This window comes from Anarrhichthys ocellatus, unplaced genomic scaffold (genome assembly GCF_004355925.1).
Source record: "Anarrhichthys ocellatus isolate YVR2014 unplaced genomic scaffold, GSC_Weel_1.0 scaffold9, whole genome shotgun sequence".
NCBI lineage: Eukaryota > Metazoa > Chordata > Actinopteri > Perciformes > Anarhichadidae > Anarrhichthys > Anarrhichthys ocellatus.
The window spans coordinates 9,430,597-9,448,745 of NW_022280039.1; the positions used below are offsets into that span (position 1 = coordinate 9,430,597).

Below are 18,149 nucleotides of genomic sequence, written 5' to 3' on the forward strand. Positions count from 1 at the left end.
CTGATAAAACACTGGTACATGATGTGGTTTGATGAAGTTTGGAGCACATAGTTATGGGGCTTTTAAAAAGCTTCAGCAACTTACATACTTTATGTCAAAAATAACATTCCCAGGCCATGTCTAAAATATCATTGAAGACGTTGCTTATATTGTCTAAATGTTTATTGATACAGCCCCTCTTACCCTCCTTTGGTTTCAAAAAAGGTGTTAACAGTCAAGTAGCTTGATATAAGAGAGTGAAAGTCACTGAACAAAAAGAAATACAGTATTTTGTGACAAAGTAAAGTATCCTTGGCTGTTTCACTAGATAAGTCAATACTGTACAACACATTTAGGTCTTACTGTACTTGAACTAACCCATAACATCACAATGAAACATGAATCCTATATAATGAATAATTTAAATAATATTCAGCATGCACATTTTCACCTTCCTGTTTCAGTAGTGAAATAAGGAGAGTAGAAAGCAAGCCCACAATTCAGAAGAGGCCTGAACTACAGTCAGACTGTAACATAATAATTAATGTAACACAGGAAGTAATACAGAAACTACCGTGCTAATGCTATGAAATACACTTTACAAAAAAGTTGTGAATGCTTATACAGAATATGTCAGCTCCATAGTATCACAATTTTCTTTTAAAGAAATAGTTCAACATTTTGGGAAAAATGCACATTTGAGTTAGATGAGTTGATCAATATCACTCTTATATCTGTGCGCGTGTTAGCCTAGCTAAGCATTAGCACTGAAGGCAGGTGGAAGGTACCAGCATCTCATAAGATCAGTAATATGTAAGTAGCATGATGTATACTGTTTGTTTAATCTGTACCAAAACAGAAAACAACAAGTTTTTATTTTACAGGGAGCTTCGCAATTTAATTACAATTCTTGTTAACAGTCCTGAGCTGTAGAGATGCTGCACAGGTGAACGGATAAACTGTCTTTACATTTCAGTTACTGTACAGATTCAACAAAGGAGGTAAATAATGTTTTAAATTAGTTAGTCGGTGTATTTTTAACTTTATCAGAGCCAGACTAGCTGTTTCCCTCTATCTCCAGTCTTTATGCTATGCTAAGCTAACCACCTCCAGGCTCTAACTCCATACACTTAAAGACACTGTTAGTAAAAAATATATTTTCCGAGTTATAATCCTGTGGCCCTGTGCAAACTGTTTAGTCATTATATTCTTAATATATTCTTACGACTGTTGAACTGGTTGTTCATATGAGCGTGTCCTGGACTTGATGCCCTAATCTACTTACTCTGATGAAATCTGGCAGTGGATTGGTCATTCTCCTGACGGTTAACTACCGGAGGACTGAACAGAGGTGCAGCCACTGAAGTGGAATTAGAGACTGAACTGATATGGGTGCTCGTGCCTACTGCCGTTGAAGCAGTGGCTGCTGGGTAAAAATGAACATCTACCGCCACGGTAGTGAGGCCCAAGGAGACGTGGTGAGAAAGGAGCATGGGAGGGTTGCCATGCGAGATGCTGAGGCTGTGGTGGATGGGTGCTACAAATGCCTCTGCACTTTGCAGGGTTAAAGAGGAGCGCAGACCCTCCTCACGTCTGGATGGTGGAGAGGGGGAAGGCGATCGAGAGGGTAAGGATGACGGGGGAGGCAACGCGTCCTGGCATGGGCTGCAGCGGTTGTCTTCTCTGTTACTGGTCCAGTCCTCAGCACACTGCAGCTGGATGCTGGGCTGCGACAAACTGCAGCCCTTCTCATCCTCCAGAGCGGGATCAATCTGAAATAGTATAACAATATTAATGGTAATTTATATGATTTGATCAAATAAAGGGTACCAGGCCTGATGGCATCGTGAGGTTTGTACTTCTAACTACACATCAGAAAACAAAACTATTGGCAAAAAGCTAGATAGCTGTGATGCTGTTAAATCTTTGCCACTTGTGAGGCAAAGAAAGGTTTGCACTAGAAGACATGCCGTTGCCATATTATCTTAAATTCGATTTAGGATTTCACTTCTTTAATTATATTCGGACTGGACAGTTGAAAGCAAAATTGATAAAAATCGTTGCAACAGAACCAAAGATCCTTTTTATGATATGATTTCTTGTGATTATTCCTTATCTAGCACCTACATTACCCACAATGCAACTTCACTGCTTACAGGTTGGATGGAGATTTGGATGTGCTTTAGTAACAGCAAATGTAGCCCTGAGCCGCTAACCTCATGCAGAGATGGCAAGTGGACTAAATAGGTCTGGTAAACTTGAGTCATTCTAACTTCCAGATTTTGTTGACTCAAGTGACATCACTTGAGGAAATTTATCAGATTTGCTCTTCTGCGCTACAACCGGGTTGCCTTGTTTGTTCAATCTGTTCATGCCCTGAGGACCGACAATCCTCTTAAAATGTGTTTCTGTGTAATCAAACCTTTGTGTCAAGAATGGGCTCAGGATAAGTCTCTACGGTGACTAAATGATTGTCCAGAGCCAGCTGTGTGTCCTCCTGAAGATCCTCAAATGTAGGCTCCATCTGCACCGTGACCAGGCTCGGCCCTGGAGGTCGGGCTTTGGTGTCTGATGTGTTGGGGCTCTGCTCAATCACTGCCATGCAATCATCGTCTTCAAAAGCTCTGTGCAAGACACAAAACACTCTAGGTTCCTGCATCTTTTACAAAGAGACAGAAAGATATTTTGCGAGACCTTGTGTCATGCATTTCTTTGTCCTGTATTAGTGTATTTACCTGTTTTCATACGTACGTCCTGCAGCTCGACATTCAGTTTGTCGTATGGGAATGTCTACGTTCCTCGGAGCTGTCAAGGAAATTTAAATTTTAAAGCAATAGTTTGACATTTTGGTAAATATGCTTTATTCGCTTTCCGGTGGAGAGAAGATTGACACCACTCTAATACTTGTCTATTACATATAAGCAGCTCATAGCTTGGCACACAAATTGTTAGACTTACTATGGACAGAAAGCCGATGGCCAGTAGAGAGAATGCACGTTTAAGGAACTTCCGAATTGGCTTAACTTTTCAGAATCGGAGGTTGCCGCCTGCAAAAGTCTTTATACAAATTCACAACTGCAGTAGTATTCCCCAAAAGCTGTAAACAGACTTTGATGTCTAAAATAGGTGAGGCTCTTCTTTCTACAATCAGACATGAGAGTGGTATCAATCTTCTTATCTAACTCTCCGCCCTAAAGCGAAAAAGCATATAACCCAAAATGTTAAACTATTCCTTGAATAGTAATGATTTTTTTTTCCGAAGTTTACCATGTTCAGAATGTGAAATAGTTGTGCTGACATTTGATGTGGCTGAGGATCTCTGACCTGCTCGGCTTGTTGGTGCAGATTCGTTCTTCTGGACCACTGAATAGAAGGTAACAGTGATGAAGATGAAGGCCAGAGATACACCCACTCCCACCACAATGGGAATGTCATGTTTCTCCAGCATGGGCAACCATGACGGAGACTGCTGCGTTACTCTGTGTGGAACACAAAACTTAACTGAAATATTTCTGTTTTTTCTTCTTCACAATATCTATCACTCCACCATATCATATTTTGACCTACCTTTGATCATTGCTGGTCATAGGTGATTGGGAGGTGTTCCTCTTCAGCCACTCTGTAAGCTCCGTGTCATTGGCTGATTTAGCTTCCTGACCTGGGTCACCTTTCTGGCTAGTATTTAGCTGTACCTTATCAGACATATTGACCTGATGGACAACAGGAATGTCAGGGCCCAGCTTTGAAGGATCGGAGGTCTGATGGGCGGTTGAGATTGAAGGCTGGATTTTAAGAGGGTTTCTGTTCTGGGGTGGAAAGGTTTCTGTCTGAGGTGGATAAGCTTGTGAGTGGAGCAGTGGATGTTGTGTTGGAGATGATCGAGGAAGTGTAGACATGGTTTTAGCTGGTTTAGGTAGGGCGGGCGAAGGTTCACTGTAAATTTGGGATTGTTGAGGCTTTATAACTAAAGACGGTGGAAGTTGTGTGGAAGGCAGATGATGTGGGTTTGTCGATAGCTCAAGATGGAACTTCGGAAGAAGACTTTGAGTGAATGTCTGTTTAGGATCAGATTGAGATATTTGTGAGAGAGTTGGTGAAGGCTGCAGGTGTGTGTCCAGGTGTAGACGTTGACCTTGGTGATCGAATTTGGTCTGAGAAATCTGGGTTGAGGTTGGCTCACGGACGGATTGGTAAATTGTACTTTTTGTAACCAGCTGGTGAGTTTGAGTTTGGTGCAGTTCAGCTTGAAAAGCAGACAACTGGGTGATTGAACTAGACTGGCTCGTCTTAGTTTGGGTTGCTAGACTCTGTGTTGGAGTCGGCGAATACAAATCTAACTTAAGAAAGCCAAAGGGTCTATCCATTGGAGCGCTTGACGTCTCAGTGAAGGGCTCTATGAGTCGACTGGCTAGAGACACAGCACGGATATTAGAGCCCTGAGAATCAGGCTCTACCAACAATCCGTCACTGACTTTATGCTGAAATTGTGTACGTGATGATGTTAATGCCAAATGGGATTGACTTTCAGTGAGTATATCCTGAAGGGTTGTACTCAAAACTCCCCTAGTGACTACTGATGTCTGACTGTGTGTTACTGGTGGCTCACTATTTGAAATCAAAAGAGGATCACTAGTCAATGGCGGTTGGGAGTGGAGATCTACTGACTGGAAGTTTGGATGTGGAGGAGGTGGCAACATTGGAGGCTGCATCTGTGTGACTAACGGCTGGGTTGGATTGGTCGTTGGCTGATTCAGGCGGTGCTTTAAAAGATGGCCGAGTGATCGTAGCGTAGGCATCTTGAGCTCAGCCACTGCTCCTCTTGAAAATATAGACAGTGTGGTGGCTCTGTTTGTTGTAGCATCACAGTGTGATAAGGAACCTGGAAATGGAGAGAAAAAAGTAAAATATGTTTTGATTCTGTAACTCCAAACATCAGTTCTGTTGGTTAGCATCAAACTCACCAATGTAATGGCTCAATCGCACAGCAACATTGCTAAAAACTGATCCAATGGGGAAATTAATTATTCTAGTAATGCATGTAGCTATAAAATGCAGCTTTCTGTTAATATTCTATTGCAAACTTAAACAACTTTCTCCTTGAGTGAGGGAGTTATCGTAACGTCCCAGTTATAAAGTCTGTCGCTAAGGACGGCAAAAGCGTTGGCCGACATTGCTTGCCGGTCTAACCTTACTTCACCACCCTGCTCTCTTCAACTAACATGATATAAGGTTTCCCGTCTGCCTGATTCCATGTGAATGCAGCAGGTTAGTGTTGGCTTCACAGATGCCTTCTTTTGTCTCCATCAGTCAAGCAACCCTCACCTGGTGTAGGACGTAGGGCCGAGACAATTTGGGTTGCAATTTTATCGTTTGCCTTTCTTTTTGCTTTAAGATAAATATGAATAACATGAAGGCTTCTTTTCAACCTGACTGTTCGCTGTTGTTCCTATTTTCTTGATATGGTTACAATATCTCAGCACTTACTTTGATGAGTACAAAGTTATCATAACCTATAGAAGTTTTTCTTGAACTACATACACGTGGCCTCCTCATGCTGTGTCTGTACATGTGGATGGTGTGTTGTCCCAAGGTGTGGCTCAGCCAAAGAGTCTCTGGATTGGGAAGCAGGCAAGTCTTTGCTCGTGATGGTGCTCTAGAAAATATGAAAGACTCTTAGTTCCAGGACAGGTGTAGCGTTTGACACAATCAGAAATGAACTAAGCCACAAAACAAGTAAAAGGCAGGTTATATGCCACAAATATCAGAGCAGCGACGTCAGCCATTGACAATGAAAAGTCACCACATGTAACGTTGTAAAGAGCAAAGACATTAAATAATCATTTACAGCTTCTGGACAGAAACCATGCTGATCTGAGAGCCAAACAGTGTCACCACATAAGCCACAGCAGAGGTTTACTCACAGCAGACAAAACCAGTCTTGTCTGCTTGCCTCTATCAGCTGGACGATGTTCAGCTTAGGACAGAGGACAGCATGAAAGACAATCAGCAAGATTGTATATGGGTTCAAGGAAGCAGCTTGTGGTATTACAATGTACTTTAAGTTGTTTGCCTCACAGTAAATGTAAACAAATCCCCATGTAAAGACAGCACACACACACACACACACACACTCTCTCTCTCTCTCTCTCTCTCTCTCTCTGAATATACTGTGATAATAAGACAACATTTGCATGTATATTTTTAATAATGTTTGGTATTTGTCACTCTGCCGATGATGGAGAAATAACAGGTTTTATGATGAGCAGATTTCGACATACCTGTAACAGCGAGCATGCTGCGTCTCTGATGTCGTCCTGCTCGATTCTCAGCAGTACAGTAATATTCCCCTACATCAGAATACTGCACACTGGAAATGTGAAGACTTCCATTTTCTGCACGGACCATAAGATAACAAGTCATAAATCACATCCGGTTATGGTATCCGTAGATTAAAGTACATTTTTTTGCTGCTGATAACAACTTCCAATGAGAACCTGATGAAAATAAAACAGCTCCAGTGACACTTTGGACTCACCATCAATGTGTCTGTCTTCGTTGAGGCTGATGGGGGACTGTCTCTCTTCTCTGCCCCTGGTCCAGGTATAGGTGATGGGCAGAATACCTACAGCCCTGCAGGGCAAGACCGCTGAAGCCCCGATCCTGCAGCTCACCTGACCTACGAAGGTCACTATGATGGGACTCACTGGGACGAGGAAAGAGAAACATGTAGTCATATTATGCATTTTAGGCAAAACAGGCACCCTCACGTACTGCTTTATGTGCCATAAGATGAGGAAAATGCAATTAACATTATTTTAACATAATTACATTATCATTATTGTACCAATTTGTGGAATATAATACACTTTTGTGACACGTGTCAAGCATTTTTTTGCAAGGAAATACAATTTTGTGCAACTAGATCTTTGTTTAGTGGACAAAATGTACTTTTGTACATGTCACATTCGTTTTAAAGAGATTGTGAGGTCCAATATCATATAATCCAAATAAGACACCGCTCCACATTCCTATTGCAAAACCAGTAAGATTATGCTATATCCCAATTGTCTTTGGGATATGGAATAATGATTATTGAAGGTACAATTCTAGATTGGTGTACAGCATCTTTCATCATATCATGGTTCAATCCATGTGGTCTGCACTCCTAGTTTGTATTTGCATACATACTGTACTGAGCAGCAATGAGCCTTAAACAGTGCATATTCCTCGCACTTAAAGTGTTAACATTAGTTTGTGTTACAAATTACCAGCAACTCTCAGCATTGCTGTGTTGCGGCTGTGGCCCAGAGCGTTGGAGGCCTCGCACACATACACTCCCTCATCATAGCTCCGGGCTGACTGGATGTAGAGAGTGGCATTTCTCAATCTGTATGAGAGAGACGAACATGGTCATAACACAGCTGTCACAGTACTTTGTGTAGTTTTGCTGGTGAGCAACCATGGTTTAAAGTAAGTGTTGTACTCAAGTAGTTTTGAGGTACTCTTAAGTACTTATACTCCACTACGTCTCAGAGGAAAATCTGGTATTGTGTAGATATGCACTTAAAAGAATAACACCACAATAAAACGTTTTTAATCGTGTAGCACACAATAATAACTTGTGAACAATTTATTATCTTGTCTGAATAAGTAAAAAAAATATTTGTCATCTTTTGGACCTTGAAAGCTGAACAATCTAACACCCTGAAAGGGACCATTTTGCGAGTCAATAATTTAACTTTTAATACTTATAAAGAAACAGTATTGAGTATTTAGGAGGATTTATTGACAGGAAGGGAAAATTATATTATTAGATTTGTTTTCTTTAGGTTATAATCACTTGAAAATAAGAATCGTTGTGTTTTCGCTACCTTAGAATGAGCCATTTTAATCTACGCTTCTCATCTTCATGGAGCCGGCTGCCATGTTTCTACGGTAGCCCAGAATGGACAAACTAAAACTGGCTCTTCACCTTTTCACATCGGTTTCAGTTGGTTGCATTCTGCAACCTCACTGCAATGCCAAATCCTACACACTGCCCCTTAAAGTACATTTTACTAGTAATACTGTAATACTATGTCATTTTTCGTTTACTTGTAACAGAGTACATTTACATTGGTATTGTTACTTTTACTTATGTAAAGAAAGAGTACTTCTTCCACCACTGATGAGCAAACAGGGTTACAAGACAGAAAATATCATCAACCGTCTTTCCTTTTAAATAAAGCCACAACATATTAGCGTACCCCAAAACGATCTTGCCTCCAGTCTGCTTGGAGTGGCCTCTCTTCATCCAGCTAATGGAGGGTGAAGGGTTACCGGACACCTGACACTCCAGCACCACCCGAGCACCCACAGACACCGTCACAACCTGGGGCCACATTTTCACTGATGGAGGGGCTTCCAGGAAGAGAAGAAAACAATGACCGTTGTTATACATGTAGATGAAGCAACAGTTTGAAGCGTAACCAGTGAGGCAGTATTGTGGGTATATCGTGATGTCATACCCAGCACAGTCAGAGTTGCTCTTCTGGAAGTGATAAATCTTTGAAGGTGGATGTTGGAGGCCCTGCAGAAGTAGCTCCCATTGTCGTACTCCTGTACACTGCAGAGAAAAAAGTCAAGACACGCACTTGTAGAATCGCTAATGTTATATATTATTAGCTTTATTAGCAGTAATGTAGTATATTGTCTACAATGCACACAAAAGAAAAATGACAAACACATGCACTCACAAACTAAACTGCACACATGGCATGTCTTTAAAGTTTAAACATGCATACATGCACACAAACCTGTGGAAGAAGAGGTCTCCACTGGGCAGCACCGTCCCGTGAGCTGTGGGGGCGAGAAGTCGGTTGTTTTTGAACCAGGACACCTGAGCTGCTGGTCGGCTGTATGGAGGCCTGCAGGTGACTGTAACATTTTCTCCGCTCTTCACCGTCAGGTTGATGGGCTGCTGGATGAAACTCCAGTCCATTTCTGGAAACACGAGTCACGATTCGACTGAGTATGTACTTTTCACAGTTTCACTATCGAACCACAAGCACCAAGATTCATATTTTGTGAGTAAAAGTAATGAAGAAAATCCTGAGATGACTATGCTATTAAAGCCCCCAAATCAATCTCATTCATTTAAGGTACTATCTGTGATTCAGTTTGTGTTTCTTTCCCTATTTGAAAAAGAGATTGTTGCAAACTGTTATTTGATATTAACTACTTCCCACTACTACCTAAAGTTTTATTTTTGCTACATAACTTGCATATTGCACATAATGTACATATATTTTGTGAACAAAAAAAATCACAAATACAATACAAATGCTATTTTAGCATAAAATCATCAATTAAAGTCTGAATCAAAGACGTTAAACGGTTTAGTTTACTGTAGACGTTGGCACACAGTACCGGCTGGAAGTAGGGAGGCTGGCTGGGACTTGATGGACTCTCTCTGGTTGGATGCTTCACAGTGATACGAGCCCTCATTCTCCCTAGTCACGTTCCTGGTGAAGACGGACAGAAATTATCATTTAAATTCAATCTGGCAGTATAAAAGCTCCAGACAGCGTGGATCACAACTTGTTACATCATTTTCTTTACAGTGCATAGTTCTCGTATCATCATTACAATTTGACAATAAAGAATTAATATTCCTCTTGTCCCATGCAGTGTGGGACCTGAATGTGAGCAGCTGTCCATTGTTCTGGAGGCCGAACGAGGACGAGCGGTTCGACAGGAGGTAGCCGTCTTTGAACCAGTGCACCATGGGAACAGGGAAGCCACGGACGGCACAGTGCATGGAGACCTCTATTCCCATAGCAACAGTGATGTTGTCAGGGCCCTGGATGATCTGCAGCCTTCTAGGGACACCTGCAAGGTAGAGTGACACCGCTTCAAGATATTAACAGAAAGTACAATTCAAATGAGACCTTTAATGGAGTGCTGACTCTTAAAAAACATGCAGAATATAAGTCCTTAAATTTGGAATGGATCATTTCTCTTGATTCCATTGATTTGATGAATCAGAAACAAAGTGATTTGCTGGTATGAACTGACAAATGTAAAAGGGAAAACAAAAAGATGTACATGCACTCACTCTGCACAGTGAGTTTGGCTGGGCTGCTTTTCTTGCTGATGTTCAGTGAAGGACTGTGTGTGACACATACGTACATCCCGTCGTCCTCTAATGTTACGTGGAAAAGATGCAGAGTACCTGAGGTCTTCTTCTGGTTACCACCTCCATACTCACCCTGAACAACAACAACAACCACTTTAAGTTTAAAGCATGCCGTATGATATATCTCGGTCGAAAAGTACAATAATATTTCAATTTGCATAATTTTTTGTGCCCTGATTAAACAAAAGATGAGACAAGTGGAGTTTGTGCTGTATTTCACACAGGCTTTGCCCTCTAATGAGGTTTTTCAGAGGCTATCTGAGGCTTGTGGATTCTTGACACATTTCAGTCAGTCTTGTTTAGGGTGCAAGCTCTACAGGCACAAGGGGTTTCATCATTGGAGCTGCCTCTCTCACTTTGCTTTACTTTGGCTATTCCCAGCCACCAAAAAGAACTGTAGTGTCAGGGAGCGTTGGTTTATGTTTGAAACACTCAAGAGTAATCAAACACCTAATTAGTTAAGTAATAAAGACGCCCTAATCCTGGAGACACTAAAGCTCATGTTACTGTGGTGTGTTTCGTTTATGATCTAATGTAAGTGTTTTTCTTCTGATGATTGCATTTAGGCTTCAAAAATCATAAAAATTGTGTTAATTTGTGAAGATGATATAACCACTCTTAGTGATAGTTCTGCTGTGTTTTCAAATGTACCTTTACAAAATAGGTTGCTCTACAAATTAAGTCCAAGTAAAAGTCTTTAGCACTATTTGATCCCTCCGAGTGTTGTAGGAGACAGAGAGCAGGAGGTGACAGTCATTAGGAGCTCACCTGAATGTGTCTACCTCTTGTGACCAGTGTTCCATCTTTGAGCCAGGTGATGCTCGCAGGAGGTGAACTTTCCCCTGACACACACTGGAAGAAAACTCCCTCTCCTTCTCTGACTGTCTGGTCCTGTGGACTGAAGAAAACATCCTCCAAACCTGCAGTATGAGCAAGAACATGAACGTTAGAGACAATCAGATGACCACGAATCATTCTGTCGACACCACGCATGATGTTAAGGGACAGCAAACATCTAGTGGTTGGACTAACCTACAATGAAAAAAAGTTCATGGACTCACTCAGTTTGGATGAGACCGCCAAGCTGGACAGGATGAGTAGGCAGAGGTGGGAAGTCATCTGTGGAAGCGTCCAAATGGAGACAGAGACATGCATCCTACTGCAGAGCTCCCTGAGGAAACCACCACACAGCTTCATCCATGGTGTCAGCTGAAAATGTGCACACATAAAAGAGTTTGTGTTGTAAATGTGGTCAATTTCAACCCTTGTCGTATTGGAATTTGATGCAGACTTACTCAGGTAACTGAAGCACCTGTAGCATGTCTATAACATGTAGTTAGATGCACAAGGTAATGAACATGCATATGGTTAAGTTTCAGACAAGGAGGTAGAGAAGCAAAACGCACAGTTTCAGCAAGTTGGAAAGTACATGTCATGTTGTTTTGATGGTATAGTCTTGTTCATCCGCTCTACAGCATTTATATCATTTAACTCTGTGGTATTTAAAACCCTGCATCCTGGTAAGCTCAACATAAATACTTCTGTTGTGAAGCATTTAAAAATATTTTGGTCAAATTAATTTAAAGATTACTGGGTCAACATATAACACCAGTGCATACTGGGTTTACTTGGGTCGTTTTGACTCAGAGTTAGAGTTATTGCTTGTATTTTTGTTGGGCTATTTACCCAAAATAAAATATGTGTTTTTGTTTTATTTGACTTTTATTTATGCAGGCATGTCATTGAGACCAAAATGAGAATTGAGACATGGGGTCTCATTCTCAAGAGAGACCAGGTTGTTTTGACCCGGTGTTACACACAAAACAAGCTCAAATGATCCCAAAGTGTATTGTTAGTTGTAAAAAACAACGTGCTTATGACATTCAGAACTGCAAAGGAAACAAATATTAGTATCAATCTGAAAAAGAAAAGTCGACATGTCAATTTAAAACGGATTAGCAGATTAAAACAGTTTGCAACCCGACCAAGATTGAGTCCCAACAGTAAAAAGCTTTTGGTTGTATATTTACCCAAATGTCAACCTTGTGATTTTAGGTGCACAGAAGGATAGAAAAATATGTGAAAATGTCTCAGAGATATTCTTCAGTGATACAATATGACTTCATCCTTCATTTTTCTCATAAACTCTCACTGCACCATTACCACAACAGCTGTCATTTCAACCACCGCATGCATAGATTCACTTTTGATCAGTTTCTAGCAAATGTATTCAGCAGGTGAATTCAACATCACTCTCCCTCGTGCTCTTAATGCCCTCCCCTCCCTTTTTTCGCTTTGCTTCATTCCTATTTTGTTTGTGAGTCTGTGACACCGCAGCAAGCACAGCTTTGTCCTATTTAGTCCCTTGAATGGGCCCAGCCACATTATAGAGCTCCCACTGTGGCCCTCCACTCAATGAAAGTGACATGAAAAGAGGCTGCGGAGCTTTGTACTATGAAGATCAGTTATTGGTCCTCTGCAAGGAAAGCTACCCGTCTGATCACATAGGCTTTCATGATCCTCAATAAGGCCATGTAAGGGCTGATCCTTTATTGTTTGAGCGTGCCACAAATTTTGTGAATGCAATGCTGAATTTGCACAGGTAAATATTAGGAGATATTGACGGGAAACATGCCGAAGACACATTTTGATCTCAAGAGGCTCATTCGTGATTAAAGGGTTAAAGCTGAATGTTTGGTTAACGGGTTCGGTGTGCTTTGCAAGAATGTGAGCGCTGCACAGAGAGACCAGAGAGAAACATAAAGAGATGTTTTGTATCAAATTGATCAATTTAGAAGGTTTCGCAAAAACTGTATCATCAAAAGGTTTACAGACAACCTTTGTCTGAAGGTTGTAGCCGCATTTTTAAAATGCAGATGAATGTGTCTTCTGATCCCCTATGTGCAAATATAAGGAGTAGATAAGCAGCTGTTGGCGCTAAATCTCCAGTATAGTGCCGCTAAATTATTGCGGAAGAAGAGGGCAAGATGGACAAGATGGCATGATTACAAGAGTGCCAGCTAAACCTCAATCGGTTGGAAACAATGTTGAAGACACGATGACAATTCTGCATTTATTTTTGCCTCCTGATTTAATTTCAGGAAAGTTACTGTTTCTATCTGATGTTTTGTTTTTGATATTTCAACTTTTTTTCTCGCTCTGGCATTGACGTGGATAGAAACGTACTTATTGTGTGGAAATCTGCTGGTCATACTAATATAAAACTTAATTGTCTTCTACTGGTCTTGAATACTTAAATACGTTTTTCAAAATATGAATGAATAAACAATGTATCATCCACCCCTCGATTGGACTAAAATTGTATTAAATTATTACAATCGTACCAACGAAAGCATCATATTATCAATATAAGGTTTAGAAAAACAAATATCACCTTTTATTTTATAATTGTCCCCTGGCCCTGCTGCTTTTAGAGAACAAAATAAATCAAAGGATGTGATAATGTGTAAATCCCACCAGTGAACAAATGAAAACGAAACAAACAAAAAACAAAAAACCTTGATTTCAGACACTAGTACATTAGTCATCACTGTTGAACTAAACACATCAATGAATCACTTTAATTGGTTCAGCGGCTGGTTAAACTCACATAATGCTGAGAGCCTGTGGGTGTGTGTTTGTTTGTCTCATAACAGATCATTTACACAGTTTAGCATGTCATTATTGTGTTTTTAGCCCACACGCTGACTCTTACGCTCTTTCTTTTAATACAGAGTGTCAAAGGCATAATATTATTTATTTACTTAATCTCTAAATTAAATAAAACAATGAGTGGAGATGTTGAATTAGTATGCAACCCACATTTGTACTGTGTGATACAGATCAGGTGCCAAAACTTAACTTTGTGTAGCACATTGTTGCATTTCTCCAAATGTCGTTTTCCTCCTCAAATAATGCAGAAATAATAGAAAAAAATGAAAGTCTGGCAGGTACTTATAAGGAAGTGGTTGCCTGTAAACGGGACTAAAATGGGCTGTAGCTGCAGTGAATGAGCTGAATGCATCACTTCAGATCAAGTGGTCGATAATCTGGAGTTATAATTTATAATCTAAACCTCATACCCAGCACCTGAAATGATTGTGGGGCAGTGATTACATTTCATTTTGCCTGCATTAGAGTATTTTTCAACTATAAAGCTGAAATTCTTCTATTTGTAATTATTTAAAATCAGATCTCCGTTCATAGTTTGCTTTCAATGCGGAGCTTAAGTGACATAAAAACAATTCATTGAAGCATTTGCTTTTGATTTTGGCTTGTTTTCAGAGCAACATTGACAAAAAGTAATGTTGTCTAAATTGCTTTTCCTTGTAAGTTGCATTTAAATGTGGCACTGCTGCATGTATTCACCAAAAGATATGTTATTTGGTCATTTATACTGTTATTTGTATTTGCTAATAGTACACAACCTATGATTTGAATTACTCCATCTTGTATAGCATGCAATTATTTTCTTTGGTTAGTTTTATCGCCAATGTGTGGCCAGAAAAAGCATTTGGAAACAATACAACCATTGTTGGTTTGCACTCTCTTTTATCATCATCCTGATCATCATCCTTACTACAACTACCAGATGAATTTAGCAAAGTAAACTGCTTGCATGCATTCAACAGATAAACAAGAGAAATACACATTCAGTGCTGGTTTCTATGCTGGTTTAGTGCATGCTGTGCAAAAACAATACTGTACGGTGCCCTCAGAAACTAGATGAGAGCCTAATTTGCATATGATATGAAAACGAGAAATGTTAACAGCTGAATAAACACAACACACTACACTGAATAATCAGTGTAAAGGTACAAGCAGTCAAAAAAAAAGCACTTCGGACTAAATATAAGACAAGATTCACAAGATGTTCATGTTGCAACACATTTTCATCCACTCCATTGAAGGACCATTGAGAGTATTGATACTTACTCTGCACGTGTCCAAGAATTTTTTTCTGTGTTGCTTTGCAATCAGCCCATTCGTCTTCAGTCAGTGTCTGTCTGTCTGTAGTGTGAGCACAACCTCTGTTGTCCTGATGCATTTGCAGAGCTTCCAGCTGGGAGAGAACAGCCACACGCATGTAGTAGACGACCTCCACTCCCTCCTTTCATACACACCCACACCCACACACACAAACACTGTGAATTCTCATTAAAAGACAACAGCTTGTAATGAAGCACAAAACCATTACGTGCATACTCATTATTTAGAAATTAAACAGAAGCAAAAATGATAAAACACTACACAATCCACACAAAACAGTAAATTAAAAAGTCCACTGACTGTGAGTGAAGAAGCACGGTACTATAAAATGTTTATCTGCATATAGACCTACTAAGATAACACCCATATGTGATTGTTGAACACATCGTTCTAGAACTCTGGCCGTTCATCTGCTGCTATAACCTCCGCTGTTCTCAGAAGGTTTTCCACAAAAAGTGTACATCTTTCAATCTGATGTTGGAACAGACCTATATTCCAACTTCATTCATTGATCTACACCTCAGCAGATTTGTCAGTTTAATGTGTAAGTGCTAGTTTATCTGTTTGCTCTTAAATGTAGGTTAATGGGGGATAATAATGACTGCTGCTGCAACACTCAATCAATGAAGAGAAACTGAGGACAAGCATTTAGGGAGGTGGCTCTTTAGCGCGACTACAAAAGATGTGACTCAACTCATATTCAGATTATCGTTTTCTTAAACCAGATGAGGTTGATTTAATACAAAGTACATCTGTCAAGAAAGTTTCAGCTTGAGGGCCCCTTCGCTTGTTCTTGAGCTTTGATGGTACCCTATCACACAATCTGCATCAGCAGATGGAGTTTAAACACACACAATTTAGTATAGATGATGAATCTTAATAATTTGGGTCATTCCCCGACTTTCCTTTTCACTCCACCGTGCCAGCAATAACCGTGGACGAAGGTATTATGTTTTCTGGGAGTCCGTCCCATTTGCTTAAACGCAATATCTCGGGATTCTCTGAAAGGGAATTTACTCAAATTTGGCACAAATGTCCTGTTTGGACTCAAGGATAAACTGAATAGATGTTGGTGCTCAGAGGTAAATGTTTATAACTTTATACTTATTTATAACTTTCTCAGAAAGAAAAGAGACAACACATTGAAGCAGTTAACGACACAGGAACATTACCCGCCTCTTCCCACCACTCACATGTAAGGGAGAAAAACAACAACAAAGGAACAAAAAGAAAAACGATTAGTGTCTACATAGGTTTATATGATTATCCTTTTATACAATTACAATAGTGAAACGTCACTGTTTGTTATGAAATATGGTACAAACATTCATATCCCCCTCAGGATGAACTGTAACAACCTTGATGATGCTGTGACTTCTCATCTATCACCATCTTTAGGTCAAAATCTTAATTCACAATACTGTATTTTATGATTAAACACCTGAAAAACTGATGACATTCACTTCAGCATCCGTTGGACTTTGTGTTTGATAATGAGCAAACTTTAGTCTGCAAAGTAGGACAGTAAACATGGTAAACATGCTAGTTTTGTCATTGTGAGCATGTTAGCATGCTGATGTTAGCATTTAGCTGAAAATATCACTGTACCTAAGTACAGACTCACAGAGCTGTTGGCATGAGTGTCGACTCTGAGTCTTGTTTCAACCATAAAGTGATGTCTTATGTTAAAAGGGGAGATGAGTACATGAAGAAACAGATGCATGCAGCGGCTTCTGTCTCATTTATTCACATGCTTGGCTGCAGCTAAGACACTGCAGTCTTGCCACATGTCTACTGGGGCCAGATGAAGTCCTTGCAAATGTAAATTGACGATCCATTCAGCATAATCAAATGGAAATGAAAGTACAAATGCACCGATTTATAATCTATGCAGGAGGGGTCATTTTAATTAAGCAGACAAAGACTGATTTAGCAGGCGAAATGCAACATTGTTGGATTCAGGACAACATCAAACACATAAATCTACCAAAGGAGGTGTAGCAGTTCTCCAGAAATAATCTGTATGAGAGCACAGTTTAACGTAGATGTTAGAAGAGGTTTCTTTGTGGTAAAGACCATTGGCTACAGAAGTAACTGTTGATATGCTACCTCTGGCCTGAATCCTTGTGACATATGAACATATGATCGCAAACAATGAGGAAGTAAAGCCAATCTTAACAAAAGACAGGAGTTAAAAAGATTTATTTTCGACCACAATTGCATAACCGACAGTTTAGAAAAGAGAGAGAGAACATTTACAGCGGATACGACTGAAAAGGTCAAAAAAAAGACCTCAGTGGCCTATTTAAAAAAAGTCGTCCTGCATTTCATTTATTAATTGTAGGATAATAATTACATTTACAAATACTTTCCTAATAGAGACACTGATATCCAGGTGGAGGTGTTGAACGATGTCGGCGTTTCGGAGTCAGGACAGCAGCAGGAGATTCATAGAGACAAAAGGTGAGAGGAGGAGGAGGAATCCCGAAGTGATGGAGGTGGGTTTGGCAGCTCCATGGAGCTCAGTTTAAACAGAGGGCCTGCTCCAACATTTGGTGAGTCTCGGCACTAATGCCTGGAAAAGATAAAGACAAATGTAACCCACCAAAACCGGGTCTGCTCCATAATGTCAAACTTCACCTCACCGTGTTGGGACCATTCCTTCCAGACGTGCAGGAATTCAGCGCCACGTTCTCCATCAGAAACTGCGTTGAATGAGAAACAAATTGCTATTCATTCTGACAATTTACTAATTTAAAATTCAATAACAAGATAGCTCTCAGCTGTTACCTGTCAGCAGATGTTTCAAGTCCCTGAGAGCCCGGGTGAGGTTCTCCAGTCGGTGCTGCAGGTGGAGGTTCTCTTCTTTCAGAGTGTGGATGGTATCCTGGAGCTCATAGGCTGAGCTGCAGCGTGAAAGCTGAGAAATCAACCATAAAACTGTGCTGGCTTGCAAGATGGAGAACATTGTGGTACTAATGGGATGTCATTCACTTAGTTAGTC

The 18,149-nt window shown here is 40.3% G+C and overlaps 1 protein-coding gene across 1 annotated transcript; it reads right to left on the minus strand.

The window, feature by feature from the left end:
- Positions 1 to 1,256: 1,256 nt before the first annotated feature.
- Positions 1,257 to 18,113, minus strand: LOC116384578 (uncharacterized). The gene is made up of 18 exons (XM_031849383.1): positions 17,936 to 18,113; positions 10,925 to 11,076; positions 10,076 to 10,229; positions 9,657 to 9,849; positions 9,388 to 9,482; positions 8,775 to 8,961; positions 8,487 to 8,584; positions 8,226 to 8,379; positions 7,248 to 7,366; positions 6,515 to 6,682; positions 6,258 to 6,371; positions 5,901 to 5,953; positions 5,518 to 5,632; positions 3,547 to 4,858; positions 3,304 to 3,458; positions 2,715 to 2,784; positions 2,402 to 2,603; positions 1,257 to 1,751 (listed from the first exon to the last, which is right to left on the minus strand). The coding sequence occupies exons 1-18, from the start codon at positions 18,111 to 18,113 to the stop codon at positions 1,257 to 1,259; spliced, it is 4,014 nt and encodes a 1,337-aa protein (XP_031705243.1).
- Between the last annotated feature and the right edge of the window lie 36 nt (positions 18,114 to 18,149).

Coding starts and splice junctions, on each gene's coding strand:
- LOC116384578 (XM_031849383.1), bottom strand. CDS start 18,113: ATGTTCTCCATCTTGCAAGCCAGCACAGTTTTATGGTTGATTTCTCAG. Junction 5,954..6,257: donor CAGCATGCTCGCTGTTACAG/GTATGTCGAAAT, acceptor CTCTGTCCTAAG/CTGAACATCGTCCAGCTGAT. Junction 2,785..3,303: donor TGCACCAACAAGCCGAGCAG/GTCAGAGATCCT, acceptor TTTCCTTGACAG/CTCCGAGGAACGTAGACATT.